The following is a 23,837-nucleotide window of genomic DNA, read 5'->3' as shown; positions in this document are numbered from 1 at the left end:
ACCGTCTGGGAAGTGAGGAGCGCCTCTGCCCGGCCACCCACCGTCTGGGAAGTGAGGAGCGCCTCTGCCCGGCCACCCCGTCTGGGAAGTGAGGAGCGCCTCTGCCCGGCCGCCCCATCTGGGAGGTGAGGAGCGCCTCTGCCCGGCTGCCCCGTCCGGGAGGAAGTGAGGAGCGCCTCTGCCCGGCCGCCCCATCCGGGAAGAAGTGAGGAGCGCCTCTGCCCGGCCACCCACCGTCTGGGAAGTGAGGAGCACCTCTGCCCGGCCACCCACCGTCTGGGAAGTGAGGAGCGCCTCTGCCCGGCCACCCACCGTCTGGGAAGTGAGGAGCGCCTCTGCCCGGCCACCCACCGTCTGGGAAGTGAGGAGCGCCTCTGCCCGGCCACCCACCGTCTGGGAAGTGAGGAGCGCCTCTGCCCGGCCGCCCCGTCTGGGAGGTGAGGAGCGCCTCTGCCCGGCCACCCATCGTCTGGGAAGTGAGGAGCGCCTCTGCCCGGCTGCCCCGTCTGGGAAGTGAGGAGCGCCTCTGCCCGGCCGCCCCGTCCGGGAGGAAGTGAGGAGCGGCTCTGCCCGGCCGCCCCGTCCGGGAAGAAGTGAGGAGCGCCTCTGCCCGGCCGCCCCGTCTGGGAAGAAGTGAGGAGCGCCTCTGCCCGGCTGCCCCCGTCCGGGAAGAAGTGAGGAGCGCCTCTGCCCGGCTGCCCCGTCTGGGAAGTGAGGAGCGCCTCTGCCTGGCCGCCCCTTCCGGGAAGAAGTGAGGAGCGCCTCTGCTCGGCCGCCCCATCTGGGAGGTGAGGAGTGCCTCTGCCCGGCCACCCATCGTCTGGGAAGTGAGCAGCGCCTCTGCCCGGCCACCCATCGTCTGGGAGGTGAGGAGCGCCTCTGCCCGGCCGCCCCGTCTGGGAAGAAGTGAGGAGCGCCTCTGCCCGGCCGCCCCGTCCGGGAAGAAGTGAGGAGCGCCTCTGCCCGGCCGCCCCGTCCGGGAAGAAGTGAGGAGCGCCTCTGCCCGGCCGCCCCGTCCGGGAAGAAGTGAGGAGCGCCTCTGCCCGGCCGCCCCGTCCGGGAAGAAGTGAGGAGCGCCTCTGCCCGGCCGCCCCGTCCGGGAAGAAGTGAGGAGCGCCTCTGCCCGGCCGCCCCGTCCGGGAAGAAGTGAGGCGCGCCTCTGCCCGGCCGCCCCGTCCGGGAAGAAGTGAGGAGCGCCTCTGCCCGGCCGCCCCGTCCGGGAAGAAGTGAGGAGCGCCTCTGCCCGGCCGCCCCGTCCGGGAAGAAGTGAGGAGCGCCTCTGCCCGGCCGCCCCGTCCGGGAAGAAGTGAGGAGCGCCTCTGCCCGGCCGCCCCGTCCGGGAAGAAGTGAGGAGCGCCTCTGCCCGGCCGCCCCGTCCGGGAAGAAGTGAGGAGCGCCTCTGCCCGGCCGCCCCGTCCGGGAAGAAGTGAGGAGCGCCTCTGCCCGGCCGCCCCGTCTGGGAAGTGAGGAGCGTCTCTGCCCGGCCGCCCCGTCCGGGAAGAAGTGAGGAGCGTCTCTGCCCGGCCGCCCCGTCCGGGAAGAAGTGAGGAGCGCCTCTGCCCGGCCGCCCCGTCCGGGAAGAAGTGAGGAGCGCCTCTGCCCGGCCGCCCCGTCCGGGAAGAAGTGAGGAGCGCCTCTGCCGGGCCACCCATCATCTGGGAAGTGAGGAGCGCCTCTGCCCGGCCGCCCCGTCTGTGAAGTGAGGAGCGCCTCTGCCCGGCCGCCCATCGTCTGGGAGGTGAGGAGCGCCTTTGCCCGGCCACCCATCGTCTGGGAGGTGAGGAGCGCCTCTGCCCGGCCACCCATCGTCTGGGAAGTGAGGAGCGCCTCTGCCCGGCCACCCATCGTCCGGGAAGTGAGGAGCGCCTCTGCCCGGCCACCCATCGTCTGGGAAGTGAGGAGCGCCTCTGCCCGGCCACCTATCGTCTGGGAAGAAGTGAGGAGCGTCTCTGCCTGGCCGCTCCGTCTGGGAAGTGAGGAGCTCCTCTGCCCGGCCGCCCCGTGTCTGGGTAGAAGTGAGGAGCTCCTCTGCCTGGCCGCTCCGTCTGGGAGGTCTACCACGGAGGCCAGAAGCAATGTGGGGGCTGGACGTGGTGGCTCACGCCTGTGGTCCCGGCACTCTGGGGGGCGAGGCGGGTTGATCACTTCGGGCTAGGAGTTCGAGACCAGTCTGGCCAACTTGGCGAAACATGAAGAATACAACAGACAAACCAACCAACCAACTCAGTGACAACAAAACAGGTCTACCCTGGAGTCATACTCTAATTTTTTCTATTTTCTTCCCTTTCTGATCCTTTATCCCACTTTCTTTTTCTTCCTCTTCCTTCTCCCTCTTCTTTGTCAAATAGAGGATTGAGTTATTATCACTGATCCATATAAAGTCCCTCTCTCATTTATTTTAACTCCCACCCCCCATTTCTATTCCCCGACTTCCCATGTGCAACCTTCCTAATATGTTTGATGCGCATCTTTTTGTTTGTATGTATTTTTAGAAAATGTTTATTGTTTTTGTATGCAAAAATTAATTAAAAAAAAATAAAAAAAAATAAATAACATTGGCCAGGCACAGTCGCTCACACCTGTAATCCCAGCACATTGGGAGGCCAAGGCGGATGAATCACCGGAGGTCAGGAGTCCAAGACCAGCCTGGCCAACATGGCATAACCCCATCTCTACTAAAAATACCAAAAATTAGCCAGGCACGGTGGTGGGTGCCTGTAATCCCAGCTACACAGGAGGCTGAGACAGGAGAATTACTTGAACCTTGGAGGCAGAGGTTGCAGTGAGCCAAGATTGTACCATTTCACTCCAGCCTGAGTGACAGACCAAGATTCCGTCTCAATATAAATAAATAAATAAATAACATTAGTTTTTCTCTTTCAGAAAACTATTTAAATATATATAATTATCTTTCCAGTCAAGAAACATACTTTCAATAAAAAGGTTTATTAAAAAATTTAATCAGCCTGACCAGCATGGTGAAACCCCATCTCTACTAAAAATACAAAAATTAGCCAGGCATGGTGGTGCATGCCTGTAATCCCAGCTACTCAGGAGGCTGAGGTAGGAGAATCACTTGAACAAGTGCACTGCAGTCTGAGTGGCAGAGTGAGACTTCTTCTAAAAAAATAAAATAAAATAAAAATCAAGATCCAACTTGCTTTTCTACAAGTCACCTGAGGTCTGATGACAAAGACTGAAAGTGGCAAGACGGAAGTAGAAATTTCATGTAAATATTAACAAAATGAGAGCAGAACAGGTCAAAATAATACTACACAAGCTACATCTTAAGTCAAAAACTGTCATATTTTATAAAATGTACTTTAAGTCAAAACTTCAAAAAGTCAAAGAAGGACAATATATAGATCACCTGAGGTCAGGCATTCAAGACCAGCCCGGCCATCATGGTGAAATCCCGTCACTAGTAAAAATACAAAAAAATTAGCCAGGTGTGGTGGCAGATGCCTTTAATCCCAGCTACTCAGAAGGCTGAGGCAGGAAAATCGCTTGAACCCGGGAAGCATAGGTTGCAGTGAGCTGAGACCGCACCATAGCACTTCAGCCTGAGCAACAAGAGTGAAATTCCGTCACAAGAGAAAATAAATAAATACATAAATAAATAAATATGGCCGGGCGCGGTGGCTCACGCTTGTAATCCCAGCACTTTGGGAGGCCGAGGCGGGTGGATCACGAGGTCAGGAGATCCAGACCACGGTGAAACCCCGTCTCTACTAAAAATGCAAAAAATTAGCCGGGCGTGGTGGCGGGCGCCTGTAGTCCCAGCTACTCGGAGAGGCTGAGGCAGGAGAATGGCGTGACCCCGGGAGGCGGAGCTTGCAGTGAGCCGAGATCCCGCCACTGCAGTCCAGCCTGGGCGACAGAGCAAGACTCTGTCTCGAAAAAAAAAAAAAAATAGCTGGCTGTGGTGGCGCATGCCTGTAGTCCCAGGTACTCGGGGGGCTGAGGCTGGAGAATTGCTTGAACCCGGGAGGCAGACGCTGCAGTGAGCCGAGATCACGCCACTGCACTCCAGCCTGGGTGCCTGGGTGACAGAGCGAGACTCCGTCTCAAAAAAATAAAAAAAATAAAAAATAAATAAATAAATAAAATTATATATAAAAAAAGAAATAGAAAGCCTGAGTGGTTTTTTAAAAAGCATACAGTACGCTGCCTACGAGAGACTCATTTTGCATTGAGTGAAATAGGCTGAAAATAAAAAATGAAAAAAAAATGTATATTCCATGAAAATAGCAACCACAATTGAATGATATGGTCGTATTATATTACACATAATATGCCTTAGGTCAAGTACTACCATGAGACATAGACTGATATTATAGTAAAGTAAGTTGATTTAGCAGGAATCTATAACTGTAATATTTATCTATTTATATAAATGTGTGTATATAACATCAGGGCTCCAAAATATATAAAGCAACTATTGACAAAAGTGAAGCAAGACATACATGGCAACATAATAATTGTAGACATCAAGACCCCATTTGCAATAATAAATATAAAATTCAGATAAAAAATAAGAAACAGAAAACTTAGCTAACATTATAGACTATATTAATTATTTTGCATATAGAGGAATACTTGAGAGTGCATAATTTATAAAGGAAAAGGTTTATTTGGCTCACAGTTTGGCAGACTGTATAAGAAGTGTGTGCCAGCATCTGCTTCTGGTGAGGATTTCAGGAAGCTTAAAATCATGGTGGAAGGCAAAGAGTAACTGGACATGTTATATGGTAAGAGACAGAGCAAGTGTGAAGTGAAGGACCCAGGTTCTTTTAATGAACCAGCTCTCATTTGAACTAATAGAGTGAAAAGTTTTTGGTTACCAAGAGGATATACCAAGCCATTCATGAGAAATTTGCCCCCATGATCCAAACGTGTCCCACCAGGTCCCACAACCAACATTGAGGATTTATATTGCAGCGTGAGGTTTGGACAACATGAATATCCCAACCATGTTATAGACCAACTAGGCTTCACAGACAATACAAAACTCTCCAGTCAAAACCAAGATAATACAAAATATTCTTATTTGCATCTGGTGTATTCTGTTAGGACACAGAGCAAGTTTTACTAAATTTTAAAATACTGACTGGGAACAGTGGCTCTTGCCTATAATCCTAACATTTTGGGAGACCAAGGTAACAGGATCCCCTGGGGCCAAAAGTTTGAAACCAGCCTGGGCAACATATTGACATCCTAACACTACAATCAAGCACACAATTAGCCAGACATGGTAGTGCATGTCTGTAATCCTAGCTACTCAGGAAACTGATGTGAAAGGATCACTTGAGCCCAGGAGGCAGAGGCTACAGTGAGCCAAAATTATGCTACTGCACTGCAGCCTGGATGACGGTAAGATCTTGTCTCAAAACAACAACAACAACAAAATTTAAAAAGACTAAAATTATACATTGTGTGTTTTCTAACAAAAACTGAATGAAACTAGGAATTAAAAGCAAAAGTCAAATGGCAAATTCAAAAGTATGTGAATATAAAACACACTCTTCAACATATTCTTGCTCAGGGGTCAAAAAATTTCATTGTTCAGGCCGGGCGCGGTGGCTCACGCTTGTAATCCCAGCACTTTGGGAGGCCGAGGCGGGCGGATCACGAGGTCAGGAGATCGAGACCACGGTGAAACCACGTCTCTACTAAAAAGTACAAAAAAATTAGCCGGGCATGGTGGCGGGTGCCTGTAGTCCCAGCTACTCGGAGAGGCTGAGGCAGGAGAATGGCGTGAACCTGGGAGGCAGAGCTTGCAGTGAGCCGAGATCGCGCCACTGCACTCCAGCCTGGGTGAGAGAGCCAGACTCTGCCTCAAAAAAAAAAAAAAAAAAAAAAAAAAAAATTTCATTGTTCAAAGATGTCAATACAACAGTTAAAAGCTACAGTATCAACACTGATAAAGTTGGATTATTTCCTTGAATGATACAAAAATATATTTTAGGGCCGGGCGCGGTGGCTTACGCTTGTAATCCCAGCACTTTGGGAGGCCGAGATGGGCGGATCATGAGGTCAGGAGATCGAGACCACCCTGGCTAACACGTGAAACCCCGTCTCTACTAAAAATACAAAAAAACATTAGCCGGGCGCAGTGGCGGGCGCCTGTAGTCCCAGCTACTCGGGAGGCTGAGGCAGGAGAATGGCGTGAACCCGGGAGGCGGAGCTTGCAGTGAGCCGAGATCGCGCCACTGCACTCCAGCCTGGGCTATAGAGCGAGACTCCATCTCAAAAAAAATAAAAATAAAAAATAAATATAAATATATATATTTTAAATAAAATACTTAGACAAAATAAACAAATCTTTTAGAAAAAATACAAAACAAGCAGGGCACGGTGGCTGATGCCTGTAATCCCAGCACTTTGGGAGGCTAAGGCAGGCGGATCATGAGGTCAGGAGATCGAGACCATCCTGGCTAACACAGTGAAACCCCGTCTCTACTAAAAATACAAAAAACTTAGCCGGGCGTGGTGGCGGGCGCCTGTAGTCCCAGCTACTTGGGAGGCTGAGGCAGGAGAATGGTGAGAACCCAGGAGGCAGAGCTTGCAGTGAGCTGAGATTGCGCTACTGCACTCCAGCCTGGGAGACAGAGCAAGACTCCGTCTCAAAAAAAAAAAGAAAGAAAGAAAGAAAAAATACAAAAAAAAGACATGACATTGGTCTTGGCACCATTTTCTTAGGTACGACATTAAATGTTTGAGCAACAAATAAAAGAACAAAAAAGTTTAACTACACTATACTTCAAAATTTCTGAAAGAAAAAAATTTCAGGAGTGACAACGTCCCTTAGAAAATAGCTGAAAACATTTACATATTACTTGTTAAAGGAGTTAATATTCAAAATATATAAATGACTCTTAAAACAGTAAATTTGAATAACTTGATTTAGAAATGGACAAATTTTTCTCAAAAAAATACACAAAATAGGAAAATGCATTTGAAAGCGCACACAAAATTATTAATTTGTAGAGAAATGAAAAAAGAAACATAACAAACAAAATCACCTCACACCCATTAGAATGGCCACTATAATTTTTTTTAATACATCAAATCTGTTGATGATGCAATAAAAATGAAACCCATGTTGACTGCTGGTGGAAAATAATGATGCAGCCATTATTTTAAAATGTTAGAAATGTTCCTCATTTATAAATCTTTATCTAAAATATGTAACACAGGCGAGGTGCAGTGGCTCAAGCCTGTAATCATAGCACACTGGGAGGCCGAGATGGGCAGATCACCTGAGGTCAGAAGTTCAAACCCAGCCTGGCCACCATGGTGAAACACCATGTCTACTAAAAATACAAAAACTAGATGGGTGATGTTACGTGCACCTGTAATCCCAGGAACTTGGGAGGCTGAGGTAGGAGAATTGCTTGAACCCCAAAGGCAGAGGTTGCAGTGTGCCAAGATTGCACGACTACACTCCAGCCTGGGTGACAGCGGGAGACTCAATCTCAAAAAAAAATAAAAATAAAAATAACAAACAACAAAAGAAACAAAATATGTAACACAGGACCTGGAAGACATATTTGAAAATATATGTTTATTGTACCAGCATTCACAAAAGTCAAAAGGCTGAAGCAACCCAGATGTCTCTTGATTTATAAACATATCAAAAATGTAACATATACTTATGATGGAATATTATTCCACCTTAAAAATAACAATCTTGTCACATTTTAAGATGAAGATTGAGAATATTATGTCACCTGAATTAAACCAGTAACAAAATTATGGATACTATATGATTCCACTTATATGAGATATCTTTTTTTTTTTTTTGAGATGGAGTTTCACTCTTGTTGACCAGGCTGGAGTGTGCAATGGCCCAATCTTGGCTCACTACAACCTCCACCTCCCAGGTTCAAGCGATTTTCCTATCTCAGCCTCCCGAGCAGCTGGGATTATAGGCATATGCCACCATGCCCAGCTAATTTTTTTGTATTTTTAGTAGAGACAGGGTTTCTCCATGTTGGTCAGGCTGGTCTCAAACTCCCAATCTCAGGTGATCCGCCTGCCTCAGCCTCCCCAAGTGATGGGATTACAGGTGTAAGCCACCACACCCAGCTATATGAGGTATCATAAGTAGTCAAAAATCATAAAACAGAAAGTTGAAGGTTTGTCTGTCAAGGGCTGGAGAGAGGGTAAAATGAGCAGTTGTTACTTAATGGGAATTAAGTTTTAGTTTTATAAGATGTAAAGTTTCTAGAAGTCTTTTGCATAACTGTGAATATACTTAACATGCCTGAAATGAACAACTTTTTTTTGAGACAGGGTCTCACTCTGTCCCCCAACCTGCAGTGTAGTGGCACAATTTTGACTCCTTCTCAATCTCCCAAGTAGCTGGGACCACAGGTGCACACCACCATGCTTGGCTATTATTAAATTTTTTTTATAGAGAGAGGTCTCCATATGTTCCCCAGGCTGCTCTCAAACTTTTAGGCTCCAGGGATCCTCCTGCCTTGGCCTCGCAAAATCCTGGGATTACAGATGTTAGCCACAACCATGCTTGGCCCTGAAATGTACACTTCAATAGATTTAAGACAGTAAATTTTATGTTATGTGTTTTTAAAATAAGTTTTAAAGAAAAACGGAAAAAAATACAGAATTATAAATCCTTTTGAAAATTACCTTCAAATCACAAAAGTGTTTTTCTCACAAAAGGAAATATATATTCATCATTAAACACATGGAAAAAATAAAACTATCTCAATGACTGCTCACTTAAGATAAAACTACCATCGAAAATCAGCTAAGAAAGAATATAAGATAAGCCATAACTAAAATTGGGGTCATATTTATAGATAAACACACATACATATGTAATCTGATTGTAATAAACATGGATAATTTATCTTTTTTTTTTTTTTCGAGACGGAGTCTCATACTGTTGCCTGAGATGGAGTGCAATCATGTGATCTTGGCTCACTGCAACCTCCACCTCCCGGGTTCAAGCGATTCTCCTGCCTCAGCCTCCCAAGTAGCTGGGATTACAGGTGCCCGCCACCATGCCCAGCTAATTTTTTGTATTTTTAGTAGAGACGGGGTTTCACTATGTTGGCCAGCCTGGTCTCGAACTCCTGACCTCGTGATCCACCCACCTCAGCCTCCCAAAGTGTTAGGATTACAGGCGTGAGCCACCGTGCCCGGCAATTTATCTCTTAATTATACCTCAAATTGACTTAAAGTGTACAAACAGAATTGCAAATTGTCTAAAATTGTAATACAAAAGTAAAACCAAGACACAATAAACTGATGTTAAGAAACCTACACTAAGGCCAGACACAGTGACTCACACCTGTAATCCCAGCTCCTTGCAATGCTGAGACATTAGAACTGCTTGAATCTGAAAGGATATTCAGTCTGTCTAAAAATAAAATGGAATTACAACTACCCAAGACCCTGTAACAAGCCAACTAAAGGTGGACCCAAATGCAGACCCAGCAGCCTTGTGACCAAGCTATAACCCCTCTTCACTAAAAATTCAGAGTATCTCATCACCCTAAGGGCCCAATAAAAGAAGATCTTTACCTTCTAAAATCAGTTTATGAAAACTTGAAGAGGTGCTTGCTCCATCTAATTTAGATACCAATACAAAACTATATTGTGCCCATTGTCAATGCTTCTTTTTTTTAATTGAGACAGAGTTTCGCTCTTGTTGCCCAGGCTGGAGTGCAATGGTGTGATCTCAGCTCACTGCAACCTCCGCCTCCCAGATTCAAGCAATTCTCCTGTCTCAGCCTCCTGAGGAGCTGGGATTACAGGTGCATGTCACCACACCTGGCTAACTTTTGTATTTTTAGTAAAAACGAGGCTTCATCATATTGGTCAGGCTTGTCTCAAACTCCTGACCTCAGGTGATCCACCTGCCTTGCCCTCTCAACGTGCTGGGATTACAGGTGTGAGTCAGGGAGCCCAGCCAATGCTTCTATTTTAATGTAGCACTGGAAGTATGTGGCAGAAGAATTAGTCAAAGAAATAAAGAAAATCCATTGAAATTGAAAAAAAAAAATAAGTAAAAAGTTGCTGTTTGTAGATTATACAATCATATATTTAAAAAACCATAAACAGTACATTAAACCCTGTCTAAACTAATAAATAGTAAATTAGCAAAACATAAAATTAACATACAAGTATATGTATGGTTTCATACACTTTATTTATTTATTTATTTATTTTTTTGAGAAGGAGTCTAGCTCTTTTGCTCAGCCTAAAGTGCAATGGGGTGATCTCGGCTCACTGCAACCTCTGCCTTCCAGGTTCAAGTGATACTCCTGTCTCAGCCTAATGAGTTGCTGGGATTACAGGCATGCGCCACCATGCCCAGTGAATTTTTATAGTTTCAGTAGAGACAGGGTTTCTCTACGTTGGTCAGGCTGGTCTCGAACTCCTGATCTCAGGTGATCCATGCACTTTGGTCTCCCAAAGTGCTAGGATTACAGGCGTGATCTAGTACTATGGCAGACCACCCCCAGCTATGGTTCCATACACTTAAACTGCACCCAGCTACAGTTTCATACACTTAAAGCAAACTATCTGATAAAATAGAGAAAAAAATCTTATTTACTATAGCATTAAATAATAAATTTCGGAGAAAAAAATTAACCAAGGATGTAAAAAACCTTTACAATAAAAAAGGGAAGGTCCAAATAAATTTTAAAATATTTTATGTCTTTAGATTGAAAGAATGAATATTAATAAAGTGCCATATTATCCAAAGTGATCTATAGATTCAACACACTTCCTATCAAAATTGCAGTGGTATTTTTTTCACAGTAATGGAAAATTCAATTCTAAAATTTACATGAAACTAAAACTTTGAATAGCCAAAGCAATCTTGAGGAAAAGGAACAAAGCAGAAGAATATCATACTTATAATTTCAAACTATATTTGAAGAGTTTTATAGTAATAAAAACAGAATAGACTGTGCAGAAAAATAAACAAAAAAATGCAAGATAAACTAATATTCTCACACATTTCAGACCTGATGCAAAAAGAGGACTTAAAAAAATAGTTTTAGTTTCTCAAAATTATGCAGGTATTTGTGTGTCCCCAAAACAATGGAAAAGCAGCCAGATTGTGCAATCTCTCTCTCTCTTTTTTTTTTTTGTGAGATGGAGTCTCATTCTGTTGCCCAGGCTGGAGTGCGATGGCATGATCTCGGCTCACTGCAACCTCCACCTCCTAGGTTCAAGTGATTCTCCTGACTCAAACCTCCCAAGTAGCTGGGATTACAGGTGCCCACCACCATGCCCAACTAATTTTTGTATTTTTAGTAGAAACGGAGTTTCACCATGTTGGTCAGGCTAATCACGATTTCTGACCTCATGTGATCCACGTGCCTTGGCCTCCCAATATTCTGGAAGTACAGGTGTGAGCCACCACGCCCAGCCCGTGCAGTCTTTTACATGCCATGAAGAGGACTTTGGCTCTCACTGTGAACTTGAAAGAAGCTCACCAAAGGAGAAGTAGAATTGTTAGAGAATTTAAAAGCATAAGACAGAAGATGCCCCTTTGTGGGAGCAAAATTAAAAAAAAAAAACACAAAACAGCTGCCCAGGACCTATTTCCTTTGGAACACAGCTTCCAGAATCACATTTTAAAGACTGGCTTTCTCTTTGACATTGGGACCTTTTATCTGTCGTCTGTTGTATTCGTTTTCACTCGTACCTACCTGGGGGGTTGGCAATCGTCTCAAGTCTCTCCATAGTTAAAGGTTTTTTTCCATGCTCCAGACAGGTGATCAGGTCTGGCTTAGAGACAACAATACCTGTTTTATTAAAAATAAATAACATGAATCTTGCTCATATTCTCCAATTACGAGCTAGTACTGTGCTCAGCAGAGAGGATGTGATAAAATATTCCAGTAAATTAATACCAAAATAATTTATAACAGAAACTTCTAAATATTTAGAAAATACTTTCAATTTGTAGGTTTCTTAATTTTACTACCTGGTACTACTGAATCAAAAATTGGTGGTGGCAATGAGATTTTCAGGTGGGGGCAACAATATTTTATGCCAGTAATTTCTGGAATTACCATTAATTTAGAGTGAAGAATACAGCTCAACTCAGGAATGTGGAAAGTTTGGATTAAGATTAAACTTGTTGAAGAAATTATTTTCTAAATAAACAAATTCTGAAGATTTTCTGGAAAAGGGGGATCTGAGACTCTTTTATGCAAAGAATAAATTACTAACAAACATTCTACAAAAAAGAGAAATAAAATCTTTCGGGTATATTATGAATTATATATTCAAGTTATCCTCACCAAGGAAGACCAAGTTTCTGTAGTTCTCTAACATCACATCCCTATATAAATTCCGCTGTGCAGTGTCCAGGCAATGCCACTCCTCCAGAGAGAATTCTATGGCCACATCTCTAAATTGCAATGGTCCCTGGAAAACACACACACACAAATAATTACTAAATGGCCATGAGTGGAATTTTTAATTTGGCTTAAGGTGAAATTAGAGACTAAAGAGAACTGGTTCTGACTCTTAGGACTGCCTAAAATTATCCAATAAAATATTTTTCAACCCAAAAATATTCTCTAATGTATTCTCTAACTCTGAGAAAAAAGAGCAGCACAAGATCCACAACATCAGTATGTATATGATATTTTTCTAGATAATAGAGTATAAAATTAAGGGCATGAACATGAACATGTACATTTTTGAGTGCCATATTTGCATTATATGGAATGAGTTGTGAATATTTTTCAGATGCAAAAGACGTGTTGAGTTAGAAGGCACCTCTCAAATTTTAATATACACAATAAGCTGAAGACCTTGTTGTGCAGGGTTTTTTTTTTATTCCGGAAGATCTGGCATAAAGTCTGACCTTTTGAACTTCTAACAAGCTCATCTCTAATGCAAATGTTTTTGGCCCAAGAACGGTATTTTGTCAAACATCCAGTAAGTGGAAGAGCCTGTGTTTTTCCCATTTTTTCTGGCCTGTAAACAAAGATAAGAGCCTTCATTTTCCAAAGAAAAATATGTAGCAAAAAAGAGAAAAAAGGATAGATGCCAAATTAAATGTGATGGTTTATGCACATCAGCTGCATAAAAATACTTAATGAAGAGAAAAATAATTAACTCTATTGTAAAAAAAAATCTGTCAGAGAGCTATGTCACTAAGTGAATCATTAACCATTAACTGCACTAGGACAAAATTTTATGACGTGCTAATGCACACAGAAGAACACAGCATCACTGTTGAAATATTCCTCCCAAAGAAAGTAAATAAAATCTGAATTTAACCATAAAGAAACATGTTTTATGCTAACTTCAAAATACAGATAACTACTATGTTCTGTAATTTTTAGTAGGAATTTTAAGTAGGCTTCATTTAGCTCCCTAGAGAGCAGGTATCTTAATCTCTTTCAGAACTTTCTGGGTAATAACTGCCATCCCTTTTAAATAAGCATTTCCCTAATCCTATCCTGCATAGAGCTAATGGAACACACAGATGGAGCCTCAACATTATATGTTTTCCAACTTTACTAAGGATCACAGTTTTCCCCAATAGAAATCTTGAGTTTTCCCCAATAGAACATCTTTCCATGTTCAACAGCCACAAAGGGAACATTTTTAATATTGCAGATCATAAATTATTGCTGAGAATCCTGCATGACATATAAGAAGCTATGATGCAGCAAATGTAGAGAAGGCTCTAAGGTATAGAAAATAAATATTTTACAGAGACTCTTGACTATCATATGAATTTTAACAAGTATTTAAACCAAACTCATTAGAAAAAGAAAGCAAAAGTAGAGAAGTAAATGTTTATGAGTACTAAATGCATAGCATTCGAGAAGGCAGAGTGAATACAGCTCTTGATCTGAGACAGAAAAGCCACACTTTTTCCTTCTGCTTCTCTGGAATTCCTTCTCAGATGAGATTTTCTGGACAAATTACACGTGTATCTTGATAATATGCCCTTAAAAGTGTCAGCACCACCTGTTTACCTGCTAGCATGACATCAAATGGCAGAAAGGAAGAAAAAAAAAACAGAAAAAGTCCACCCTTTTCTGTCCTTTAAAATAGAAGAGATTCAGGAAAAATAAGCTGCTTCAAGAAGATAAAAATATAAGTTTCTCCTTTCCTGTCCTCAGGTGCCTCCCCTGCCACAGACACCAGCAATTTCCGCTACAGTAATGAAAATATGCACCACACTGACCTGTCCCTACCAAACCCAAACAGAACCAGCCCTGTGACCACCCTTTAGTGCAAAGGTGGAACTTAACTCTCATGAATGAGAGCATTGCCTCTGAAGTTTTAATGAGCTTATACATCACTTGTTAATTCTGACTCCACTTTATGTAATATTATTCTGCAGGTTTGAAAAGGGTCCATGAATGGGTGTTTTAAACAAGTTCCCTGTCAATGCTGATGTTGCTCCCCCTGGGCTCATTGTTAGCATTAGTTAGAGAAGCAGGCACAGCACAGGGTCCCTTACACTCAGCACTCTTGTCACAACACAAATACTTCTGGTACAAATAAAGACAACCCATCTCCACCCTAAAGTTTTATATTCTTTGCTGGCTCTTTAAAGTTTACAGAAGAAACAGAAAGCAGCAATGTCTGAATAAGTCTATATTTAAAAAACATGTACCCATGTACTAATGCAATGTTTATTAAGCAGGTACTGTGTGCTCAAGAGTATGATACAGAGCACTGTGCTGGGCATAACACATTATGTGATTTAGTTCTGATAACACCCTGGAAGCTGGTACTAAGGGTTTAATAATTTCCAGGATTTAGATAACGGGCCCAGCATTTTTATTTCTTCTTCTGTTTCTCCATCATCAACTTCTTAAAAAAATTATATAGAATAAAAGCTAAATGTAGACAGATTTCAAGTTAAAGAAAGAAAGAGTTTAATGGCCGGGTGCGGTGGCTCATGCCTGTAATCCCTGCACTTTGGGAGACCGAGGTGGGCGGATCACGAGGTCAGGAGATTGAGACCATCCTGGCTAACATGGTGAAACCCCGTCTCTACTAAAAATACAAAAAAATTAGCCGGGAGTGGTGGCGGGCGCCTGTAGTCCCAGCTACTCGGGAGGCTGAGGCGGGAGAATGGCGTGAACCCAGGAGGCAGAGCTTGCAGTGAGCCGAGATCGCGCCACTGCACTCCAGCCTGGGCGACAGAGACAGACTCCGTCTCAAAAAAAAGAAAGAGTTTAATGTAGTTTAGAGAAAATTTTATTCTGTTTATATTTACTTTTTTTGTGACTTGTGGAGCAACTACTGGATCTGCAGGAATAGAAACCAAGTTGCTAAATAGAACGTCTCTGTTAGCGCTGGATTCACAGAAAACTTAAAAACTAACACCCTCTAATACATACTTTGTTTTTCTGATTTATCTGCTTTTGAGTTTCAGTGAATTCTAAGCACCAGCTCTAGAAAGGCAGCAGGAATTCACCAACCAAAACTCTGGTCTCTTCTAATCAGTTCTATGAGGCAAGACTCCAGGGTAGAGGCAGACCTAAATAAGGCCTCCAAAAAGGGTGAATCTTAACAGATCTAGGATAGAGTGAGAACCCTATGTAGAATTCTGTTCTCTATGCCACTACAGTACTTCCAGTTTTGTTTTTTCTAAGCTTACCTAAAAGAAACTTAAATCTCAGAGTTTCTGTAATTTTTTTGTTTGTTTGTTTGTTTGAGATGGAGTCTCGCTCTGTTGCCCAGGCTGGAGTGCAGTGGCGTGATCTCAGCTAACTGCAAACTCCGCCTCCCGGATTCACGCCATTCTCCTGCCTCAGCCTCCCGAGTAGCTGGGACTACAGGCGCCCGCCACCACGCCCGGCTAATTTTTTTGTATTTTTAGTAGAGACGGGGTTTCACTGTGTTAGCCAGGATGGTCTACATTTCCTGACCTCGTGATCCGCCCGCCTCGGCCTCCCAAAGTGCGCCTGGCCTGTTTCTGTAATTTTTATATTTTCTAGCCAGGGCCCTGTCAACTTTATACTATACACTACTATGCAATTTAAACAAATCCCCAAAGGTTTTCTAGGGTAATTTTTATTTTCTTTTTGGAGACAGAGTCTTGCTCTGTCGCCCAGGCTAGAGTGCACTAGCATGATCTCCGCTCACTGCAACCTCCGCCTCCTAGGTTCAAGCTGTTCTTTTGACTCATCCTCCCGAGTAGCTGAAACTACAGGCGTGTGCCGCCATGCCTAGCTAATTTTTGTATTTTTAGTAAAGACAGCATTTCACCATAATGGCCAGTCTGGTTTGGAACGCCTGACTTTGTGATCCACCCACTTCGGCCTCCCAAAGTGCTAAAATTACAGGTGTGAGGCACTGCACCAGGCCTTTGTAGGGTAATTTTATTAAAAAATAAATATGTGGCCGGGCGCGGTGGCTCCCGCCTGTAATCCCAACACTTTGGGAGGCCGAGGCAGGCAGACCACCTGAGGTCAGGAGTTAAAGACCAGCCTGGCCATCATGGTGAAACCCTATCTCTACTAAAAATACAAACAATTAGCTGTGCGTGGTGGCGGGTACCTGTAATCCCAGACACTCTGGAGGCTGAAACAGGAGTATCACTTGAACCCAGGAGGCTAAGGTTTCAGTTAGCTGAGATCCTGCCATTGCACTCCATCCTGGGCGACAGAGACTCCATCTCAAAAAACCAAAAATTATAATAACAATTCTTCTGTTCACGAATATCCCTACAGGTGTAGACATCACAAGTCACAACAATATAAAGAAAGTGGCCTAAATAAAGCCCAAGATTTTGGACACATCTATTTATTGTACCAACCATATGACACATAATTCAATTATTTATCCAGTTGCTAATCTAGACTAAAAGTTTCTGGATTGTAGGAACCATGACTGCTTAATTTTTTTTAATGGTTATATGAAATGTAAGGAAATACTTTATCTATTTGGGTCTCCAGATCTCATCCTTGTTTATCATTCAAGCACCAGAAACTGGAGAAACTCTCATCTGGGTACCAACCAAAGACACCTCTTGTACAAGGGGATGAACAAACACAGGATGACTCATTTCTCTTACACTGAGACAGAAGCAGAATTAACCACACTTTTCAGCCTGACACAATTCTGCTCTGGACATCCTCAAATACCTCAAATACACCTAGGAGATTGTGAGAGAATTCCCAGTGTCCCTGGGCTGATGGCCCAATGATAAGCCAGGCTGGAGAGACTCGGGCTGATTCTAAATAAAAAACGGCACTGGTGGAGCTCCAGAACCTGGATCCCCCGTTCTGCTTTGCTAGCTCTTGGGTAAGAGAAAGATCAAAAACACTCTACTCCAGTATCACATTTTACAGGTCAATATAGTTGTGGTCATGGTTCTGGATACTTCGTGGCCTTGATCTCTCACTCCTAAGATGCTTATTTACACTTACAGATTCTGCCATCAGATTCTATTTCCTCCTGGAGCCTCTCGCATAACTGTAGCAGGTCAATGAACAAGATGTGAAAATCTCACAGAGCTACCCTCCCAAATGGGGGCTATGTCTATGCTGACATCTCACAATACAGAAAATGCCTTTTGTTAGTTTTCTGCACATTCACAATCTAAAGTCCGGCCCTTTTTTGTAAATCCTAGGCAGAGGCCAGACCTTATCTGCAGATTCTAGGTAGGATCCACCTGGCTCTGCATCCTTTGGTGTTACAGCAAGTGGAGTACAATCAGAGGAGAGATTCCCTCATGGAGGCTGTTCTAGCACATTCTAAATGATAAGTCTACATGAAAAAAAAAAAAAGCTGACACAACATGAATATAAGTAGACAGTTTATTTGGGTCAAGCTTAAGGATTATAACCTGGGAGCAAAGATGCAAGTTGTCTGGAATCTACAGTTTGATTAGCAGCAGTTACAAGATGATTTGTAAAGACAACAAAACAGGGACACAGTGGGCTGATACAAAGTTGTCAGAATTTTTTTTTTTTTTTTTTTTGAGACAGAGTCTCGCTGTCGCCCAGGTTAGAGTGCAGTGGCGCAAACTCGGCTCACTGCAGGCTCCGCCCCCTGGGGTTCACGCCATTCTCCTGCTCAGCCTCCCGAGTAGCTGGGACTACAGGCGCCCGCCACCACGCCCGGCTAATTTTTTGTATTTTTAGTAGAGACGGGGTTTCACTGTGTTAGCCAGGATGGTCTCGATCTCCTGACCTCGTGATCCGCCCGCCTCGGCCTCCCAAAGTGCTGGGATTACAGGTGTGAGCCACCGCGCCCGGCCCAGAAATTTTTATTAACAGAAATAACATTGATTTTATATATATATATATATATATATATATATATATATATATATATATCGTTATGGTTTAGGGTATGGGATATAGTGTCCAATGTGGCACTATTAGCTTAATTTATAGCTACTTGTGACAATAGTGAACAGTTTCAAGAGATGAATACATAGTTCACAGGGGGGAGAAATACATAACTGCACTTTCTTTTTAACATCTGAGTTTGATAACCAAAAGGACTTGCATTTGTCAGATAAAAGTTTTTTATTTCCCAAATCTCAAAAACTTGGATTCAAAATGTGGAGCTGCAGATTTAGGACCTGAATGGCTGGAGTAGCGGCAGGTATTACCTGCACATTTGTAAGAATTTTAGCAAAAAGAGAAAGGGGAAAGTGGAGATTCTCATGTCTACACATCTACTCAATGCACACATGTTACTCTGATTCGGTCTGTGAGCTCCATGATCTCTGAATCAGTTTCAGGTCTGAAGATGCAAGAGTCATTCTAAGAGAGATAAAACGATTGATCACTGCCCAGTGAAGTTTGTAGAAATGTGGTCTAGCCTCTCTTGAAGTGACTGTAGAGGACTATAGATGCCAAATAGGAAGAGACACAATTCTTCTTGCATATTTAGGGGACAGCTTGCACTTTGCTTCACAACTCTGAGCCAACTAGAAGTAAGCTGAGAGGGAAAGTCCCCTCTAGAGTAAGTTCTGGTTGGCACCCTATGTGTTTGTATAATGTCTGGTAATTCTAGACAGTGTTTGGAAACAATAATTAAAAGAAAAATTTTCTCCAGCCCCAGAAAATCTTCACAATAAGACAAAAGAAAGAAAATGGTTTTATTACATAATTGAACTTGAATGTGATATGCATCATCGTCAATCTGCTTAAGAGGCTCCAAAGACAAAAAGATGGTCACCATAATTAGCCCACAAGTAGAAGAATTTCCAGCACCATGTCATATATAGTTCATCCCAAATCCACCTGGATATTGAAGAGGCCATCTGTGTATGCTAATTGCTTATATTCAATGACAAATAAACTTTTCACATCATCATAACAGGAGGTAGTTTAGCAGCTTGAAGCCAGGTACCTGCTGAAGCTAGGCTTTCACTCTGCTACAAAAATGGCTGAGTAGCGTTCTATCTTTTTGGCTATTTACATTTTAGAGCAGTGGCTCTGTACTCCCTGGCACTGGGCTACAGCACTCCTGCTTGCTTTCTCCTGGTTGCTAGTGTCCTCTCTCGACCTATAACATCTACCACTGAGGCACAGTTCAGAGCACAGCTCAGTTTATGTGAACCCCATTTGCCACAGCAGCACTCTAGTGTCACATCAGAGAGTGAGGCCTGAGCTGCAGCAGCAGAGCCTACAGGCCTCGTGGGTAGAATTACACCTTCACAATCATGGGAATGGGAGCAGTGTTTCATCCTCAGTTTCTACTTGTAATGGTGACATGGAAAAAATACTGCTGAATTCCAGCATGACTCCAGATAGAGATAGCTCCGAAAGTTCTCACTGTGACAGTCCACCTCATTTGGACACCATGGGATAGTAAATAGGGCTTCTGAAACAGACACCCAAAGCATTGGAGAGAAAAACAGATCTCCATCTGAGCCAGATTATTTTGAGAGAAAAATGTAAAAAAGATCTTTAAAAAAAGCTCAGGTTAGATATAAGATTGATCAAATGAGCCAGAAAATGTTCCCCTAAAAGCAATTTCTCTCTAAACACCCAAAGTGCACAGCTACTCTCAGCATGAGAAACATGAGCATTATGAAGAAAGGGGGCAGATTTTCAGAGTAATTTTATAAAGTTTTATTTCCATCTCTGCTGCTCTCTCATCTCCCAGCCACTGAATGGGGGTTCTATATTGAAATACATCTGACAACTTCCAACAACACTTTTTGATGAAGAAATAGAATCTGACTGTGTTCATATAGTGGAATATATTAGAACTTGCAACATAGCTAACTGAACAGCTATTATGGTTTTTGGGTGGCCACATCACCTGTCTTTATTTGTCCTGTAATAGCAGCATTCCAATTTAGTGAAATAAAAGATAATAAAATTGTGTTTACTCATAATTATTCCTATTGAGTAAAGTAATAAACATGTCAGACTAATATCTACTCTAACAATTTGGTAGTAAATTTTCTTTGGACATTAGATATAAATATCTAACTATGAATAGTTTTAATGAACTGGTCATAATATATATAGCTTTTTTTTTTTTTTTGAGACACAATCTCATTCTGTCACCCAGGCTGGTGTGAAATGGTGCGATCTCAGCTCACTGCAACTTCTGCCTCCCAGGAACAAGCAATTCTCCTGCCTCAGCCTGCCAAGTAGCTGGGATTACAGGCGCGTGCCACCACACCCAGCCAATTTTTTATTTTTAGTAGAGATGGGGTTACACCATGTCAGGCTGGTGTCGAACTCCTGACCTCAGGTAACTAACCTGCCTCAGCCTCTCAAAGTGTTGGAATTACAGGTGTGAGCCACTGCACCTGGCAATGTATGTAGCGTTTTAAAAAACTGCAACTATACTTCAGTTAAAACACTTTATATTTCAAAAGTATAAATAACAATATTAAAATAACCATTTAAGTGAATCATTCAAAGTAAGTATTGTGGCTTTATATTCATACTATTGTAGAAAATATTGTTTTTGGCTCACACCAGTAATACCAGCACTTTTGGAGGCTGAGGCAGGTGGATTGCCTGAGGTCAGGAGTTCGAGACCAGTCTGACCAACATGGCAAAATCCTGTCTCTACTAAAAATACAAAAAAGTAGCCGGACATGGTGGTGCATGCCTGTATTCCCAGCCACTTGGGAGGCTGAGGCAGCAGAATTACTTGAACCCAGAAGGCAGTGATTGCAGTGAGCCGAGATTACACCACTGCACTCCAGCCTGGGCAAGAGTGAGACTGTTTTTTTTTTAAAAAAAAAAAAAAAAAAGGCCAGGCATGGTGGCTCGTGACTGTAATCCCATCACTTCGGGAGGCTGAGGCAGGCAGATCACCTGGGGTCGGGAGTTCAAGACCAGCCTGACCAACATGGAGAAACCACATCTCTATTAAAAATACAAAATGAGCCTCCCAAGTGGCTCATGTCTGTAATCCCAGCTACCGGGAGGCTGAGACAGGAAAATTGCTTGAACCTGGGAGGCAGAGTTTGCCTGAGCCAAGATCACACCATTGCTCACCATCCTGGACAACAAGAGCAAAACATCGCCTCAAAAAAAAAAAAAAGTTTAATTTATATTAATGCAGGTTGCCTACAAACCCTACACATAACTATGCTAATTGTTCTGAAGTAATACATAGAAAGCAAGATACAACTACAGACTCCACTGTTTATGCACTGTTCTTGCTTTTGCAGTATAAGTACTTCAGCCTGCAAATATTGGATAATTACCTTGGATAATCAGTTTCTGTAAAAGAAACTTAATATCTTTTAGTCTTTATCATTCTGCATTGTTAAATTTAATCCTATCTTTGTGCTAAACTTCTGTGTGCTCTTAAAATGAGCTTTTATCTAAACAAATCTGTGTCTAATTTAAAGGACTAAAAATGAAAAAAATAAACTTTTCAGAAGCAAAAATAAAGCAATAATTCTGAAGTACTACATAAAGATAATCTGGACCCGAAAAAATGACAAAGGGTTTATTTAGCTGTTCATATGATTTACATATATTGCAAAAAAAAGCAAAGAAAAGTATCTCCATATAACCTAAATTCCTTAAGAAAAGAGAGAATATCAAAATATTTTTTAAACTTTTTATTTATTTATTATACTTTAAGTTCTGGGGTACATGTGCATAACGTGCAGGTTTACTACATAGGTACACGTGCCATGGAGGTTTGCTGCACCCATAAAACCATCATTTACACTAGGTATTTCTCCTAATGCTGTCCCTCCCCTAGCCCCCCAACCCCCTTTTTTGGAACTTTTAAAACAGTTTTTGAACTCTTGGACATCAGAATTTTGCACACTCTATGCACTTGAAAAAATGCTTATGGGGGAAAAAGCAGAAGAGAGAAAGATGTTATAAAAAAAATTCATGAGTGCACAAGACCAATGCAACAGAATAAAGAGCCCAGAAATAATGCCACCCTCCTACCATCATCAGATTTTTGGCAAAGCTGTTAAGAGAAATGTGGGAAGAATTCTCCATTTAATAAATGGTGCTGGAATAACTAGCTAGCACTATGTAGAAGACTGAAAGTGGACCCCTTCATTACACAATATACAAAATCAACTCAAGATTAAAGACTTAAATGAAAAACTTAAAATTGTGAGAAACCTTGCAAGATAACCTAGGAAATACCATTCTAGACATAGAAACTGGCAAAGACTTCACGATGAAGCTACCAAAAGCAACTGCAACAAAAGCAAAAATTGACAATGGGACCTATTTAAACTAAAGAGCTTCTTCACAGCAAAGGAAACTATTAACAGAGTAAACAGACAACTTACAAAATACAAAAAATTTGCAAACTTTGCCTCTGACAAAAGTCTAATATCCAGAATTTATTAAGAACTTAAACAAGTTTACAAGAAAAAAAAATCTCATTAAAAAGTAGGCCAAAAAAACATGAACAGATGCTTTTCAAAAGAACATATACATGTGGCTAGCAAGCATATGGAAAAAAATGCTCACCGCTAATCATTAGAGAAATTAAGAGAAACCACAACAAGATAACACATCACACTGTCAGAATTGCTATTTTTAAAAAGTCAAAAAATAACAGATGCTGGCAAGGTTGCAGAGAAAAGGGAATGCTTATACTCTACCTCATAATTGGGTATATACCCAAAGAAATATAAATTATTGTATTATAAAGATACATTCGTATGTATGTTCATTGCAGCACTATTCACAATAGCAAAGACATGGACAGGCCCTATCAGTGGTAGACTGGATAAAGAAAATACGGTATGGTCAGATGCGGTGGCTCATGCCTGTAATCCCAGCACTTTGGGAGGCTAAGGCAGGTGGATTGCCTGAGCTTAGAAGTTTAAGATCAACCTGGGCAACATGGCAAAATCCTGTCTCCACAGAAAATACAAAGAGAAAAACTGGCCAGGCGTGGTAACACCAGCGTGTAGATCCAGCTACTTGAAAGGATGAGGTAGGAGAGAATTGCTTGAGCCAGGGAGGTTGAGGCTAAATAAGGCCATATCACTCTACAGCACTCTAGCCTGGGCAATAAGTGACACTCTGTCTCCAAAAATAAAATAAAATAAATAAAAGATTTCGTAAAAACAAAATATGGTACATAAACATTAGGGAATACTCTCTGGCCATTTAAAAATAAATAATCATGTCCTTTGCAATAACATCAATAAAGCTGTAGACCATTATTTCAGAAAACTAATGCAGAAACAGAAAATCAGACATTCGCCATCACACCCAGCTAATTTTTGTACTTTTAGTAGAGATGGGGTTTCCCCATTTTGGCCAGGCTGGTCTTCAACTCCTGACCTCACGTGATCCACCCACCTCGACCTCCTCAAGTGCTGTGATTACAGGCGTGAACCACCGCGCCCGGCCCCGTAAATTTATAATAGGAGA

At 42.5% G+C, this 23,837-nt stretch overlaps 2 protein-coding genes across 2 annotated transcripts in view; one reads left to right on the top strand and one right to left on the bottom strand.

The window, feature by feature from the left end:
- Positions 1–23,837, top strand: part of LOC129460212 (zinc finger protein 506-like) — a 71,233-nt gene that overhangs the window by 28,989 nt on the left and 18,407 nt on the right. The gene's annotated exons all lie outside the window — the stretch shown is intronic.
- The window catches only part of LOC129459389 (zinc finger protein 93-like), a 116,362-nt gene that overhangs the window by 91,318 nt on the left and 1,207 nt on the right, over positions 1–23,837 (bottom strand). The window contains exons 2-3 of the mRNA XM_055236093.2: positions 12,297–12,423; positions 11,700–11,795 (exon numbers count right to left, since the gene is read on the bottom strand). Coding sequence (XP_055092068.1) covers positions 11,700–11,795; positions 12,297–12,423 — 223 coding nt within the window. The remainder of the gene's footprint in view (positions 1–11,699; positions 11,796–12,296; positions 12,424–23,837) is intronic.

Source organism: Symphalangus syndactylus, chromosome 13, assembly GCF_028878055.3.
Source record: "Symphalangus syndactylus isolate Jambi chromosome 13, NHGRI_mSymSyn1-v2.1_pri, whole genome shotgun sequence".
In the NCBI taxonomy this organism is placed as follows: domain Eukaryota; kingdom Metazoa; phylum Chordata; class Mammalia; order Primates; family Hylobatidae; genus Symphalangus; species Symphalangus syndactylus.
Note: the sequence above shows the minus strand (reverse complement) of the source record. Positions and strands in the feature narration are given on the sequence as shown.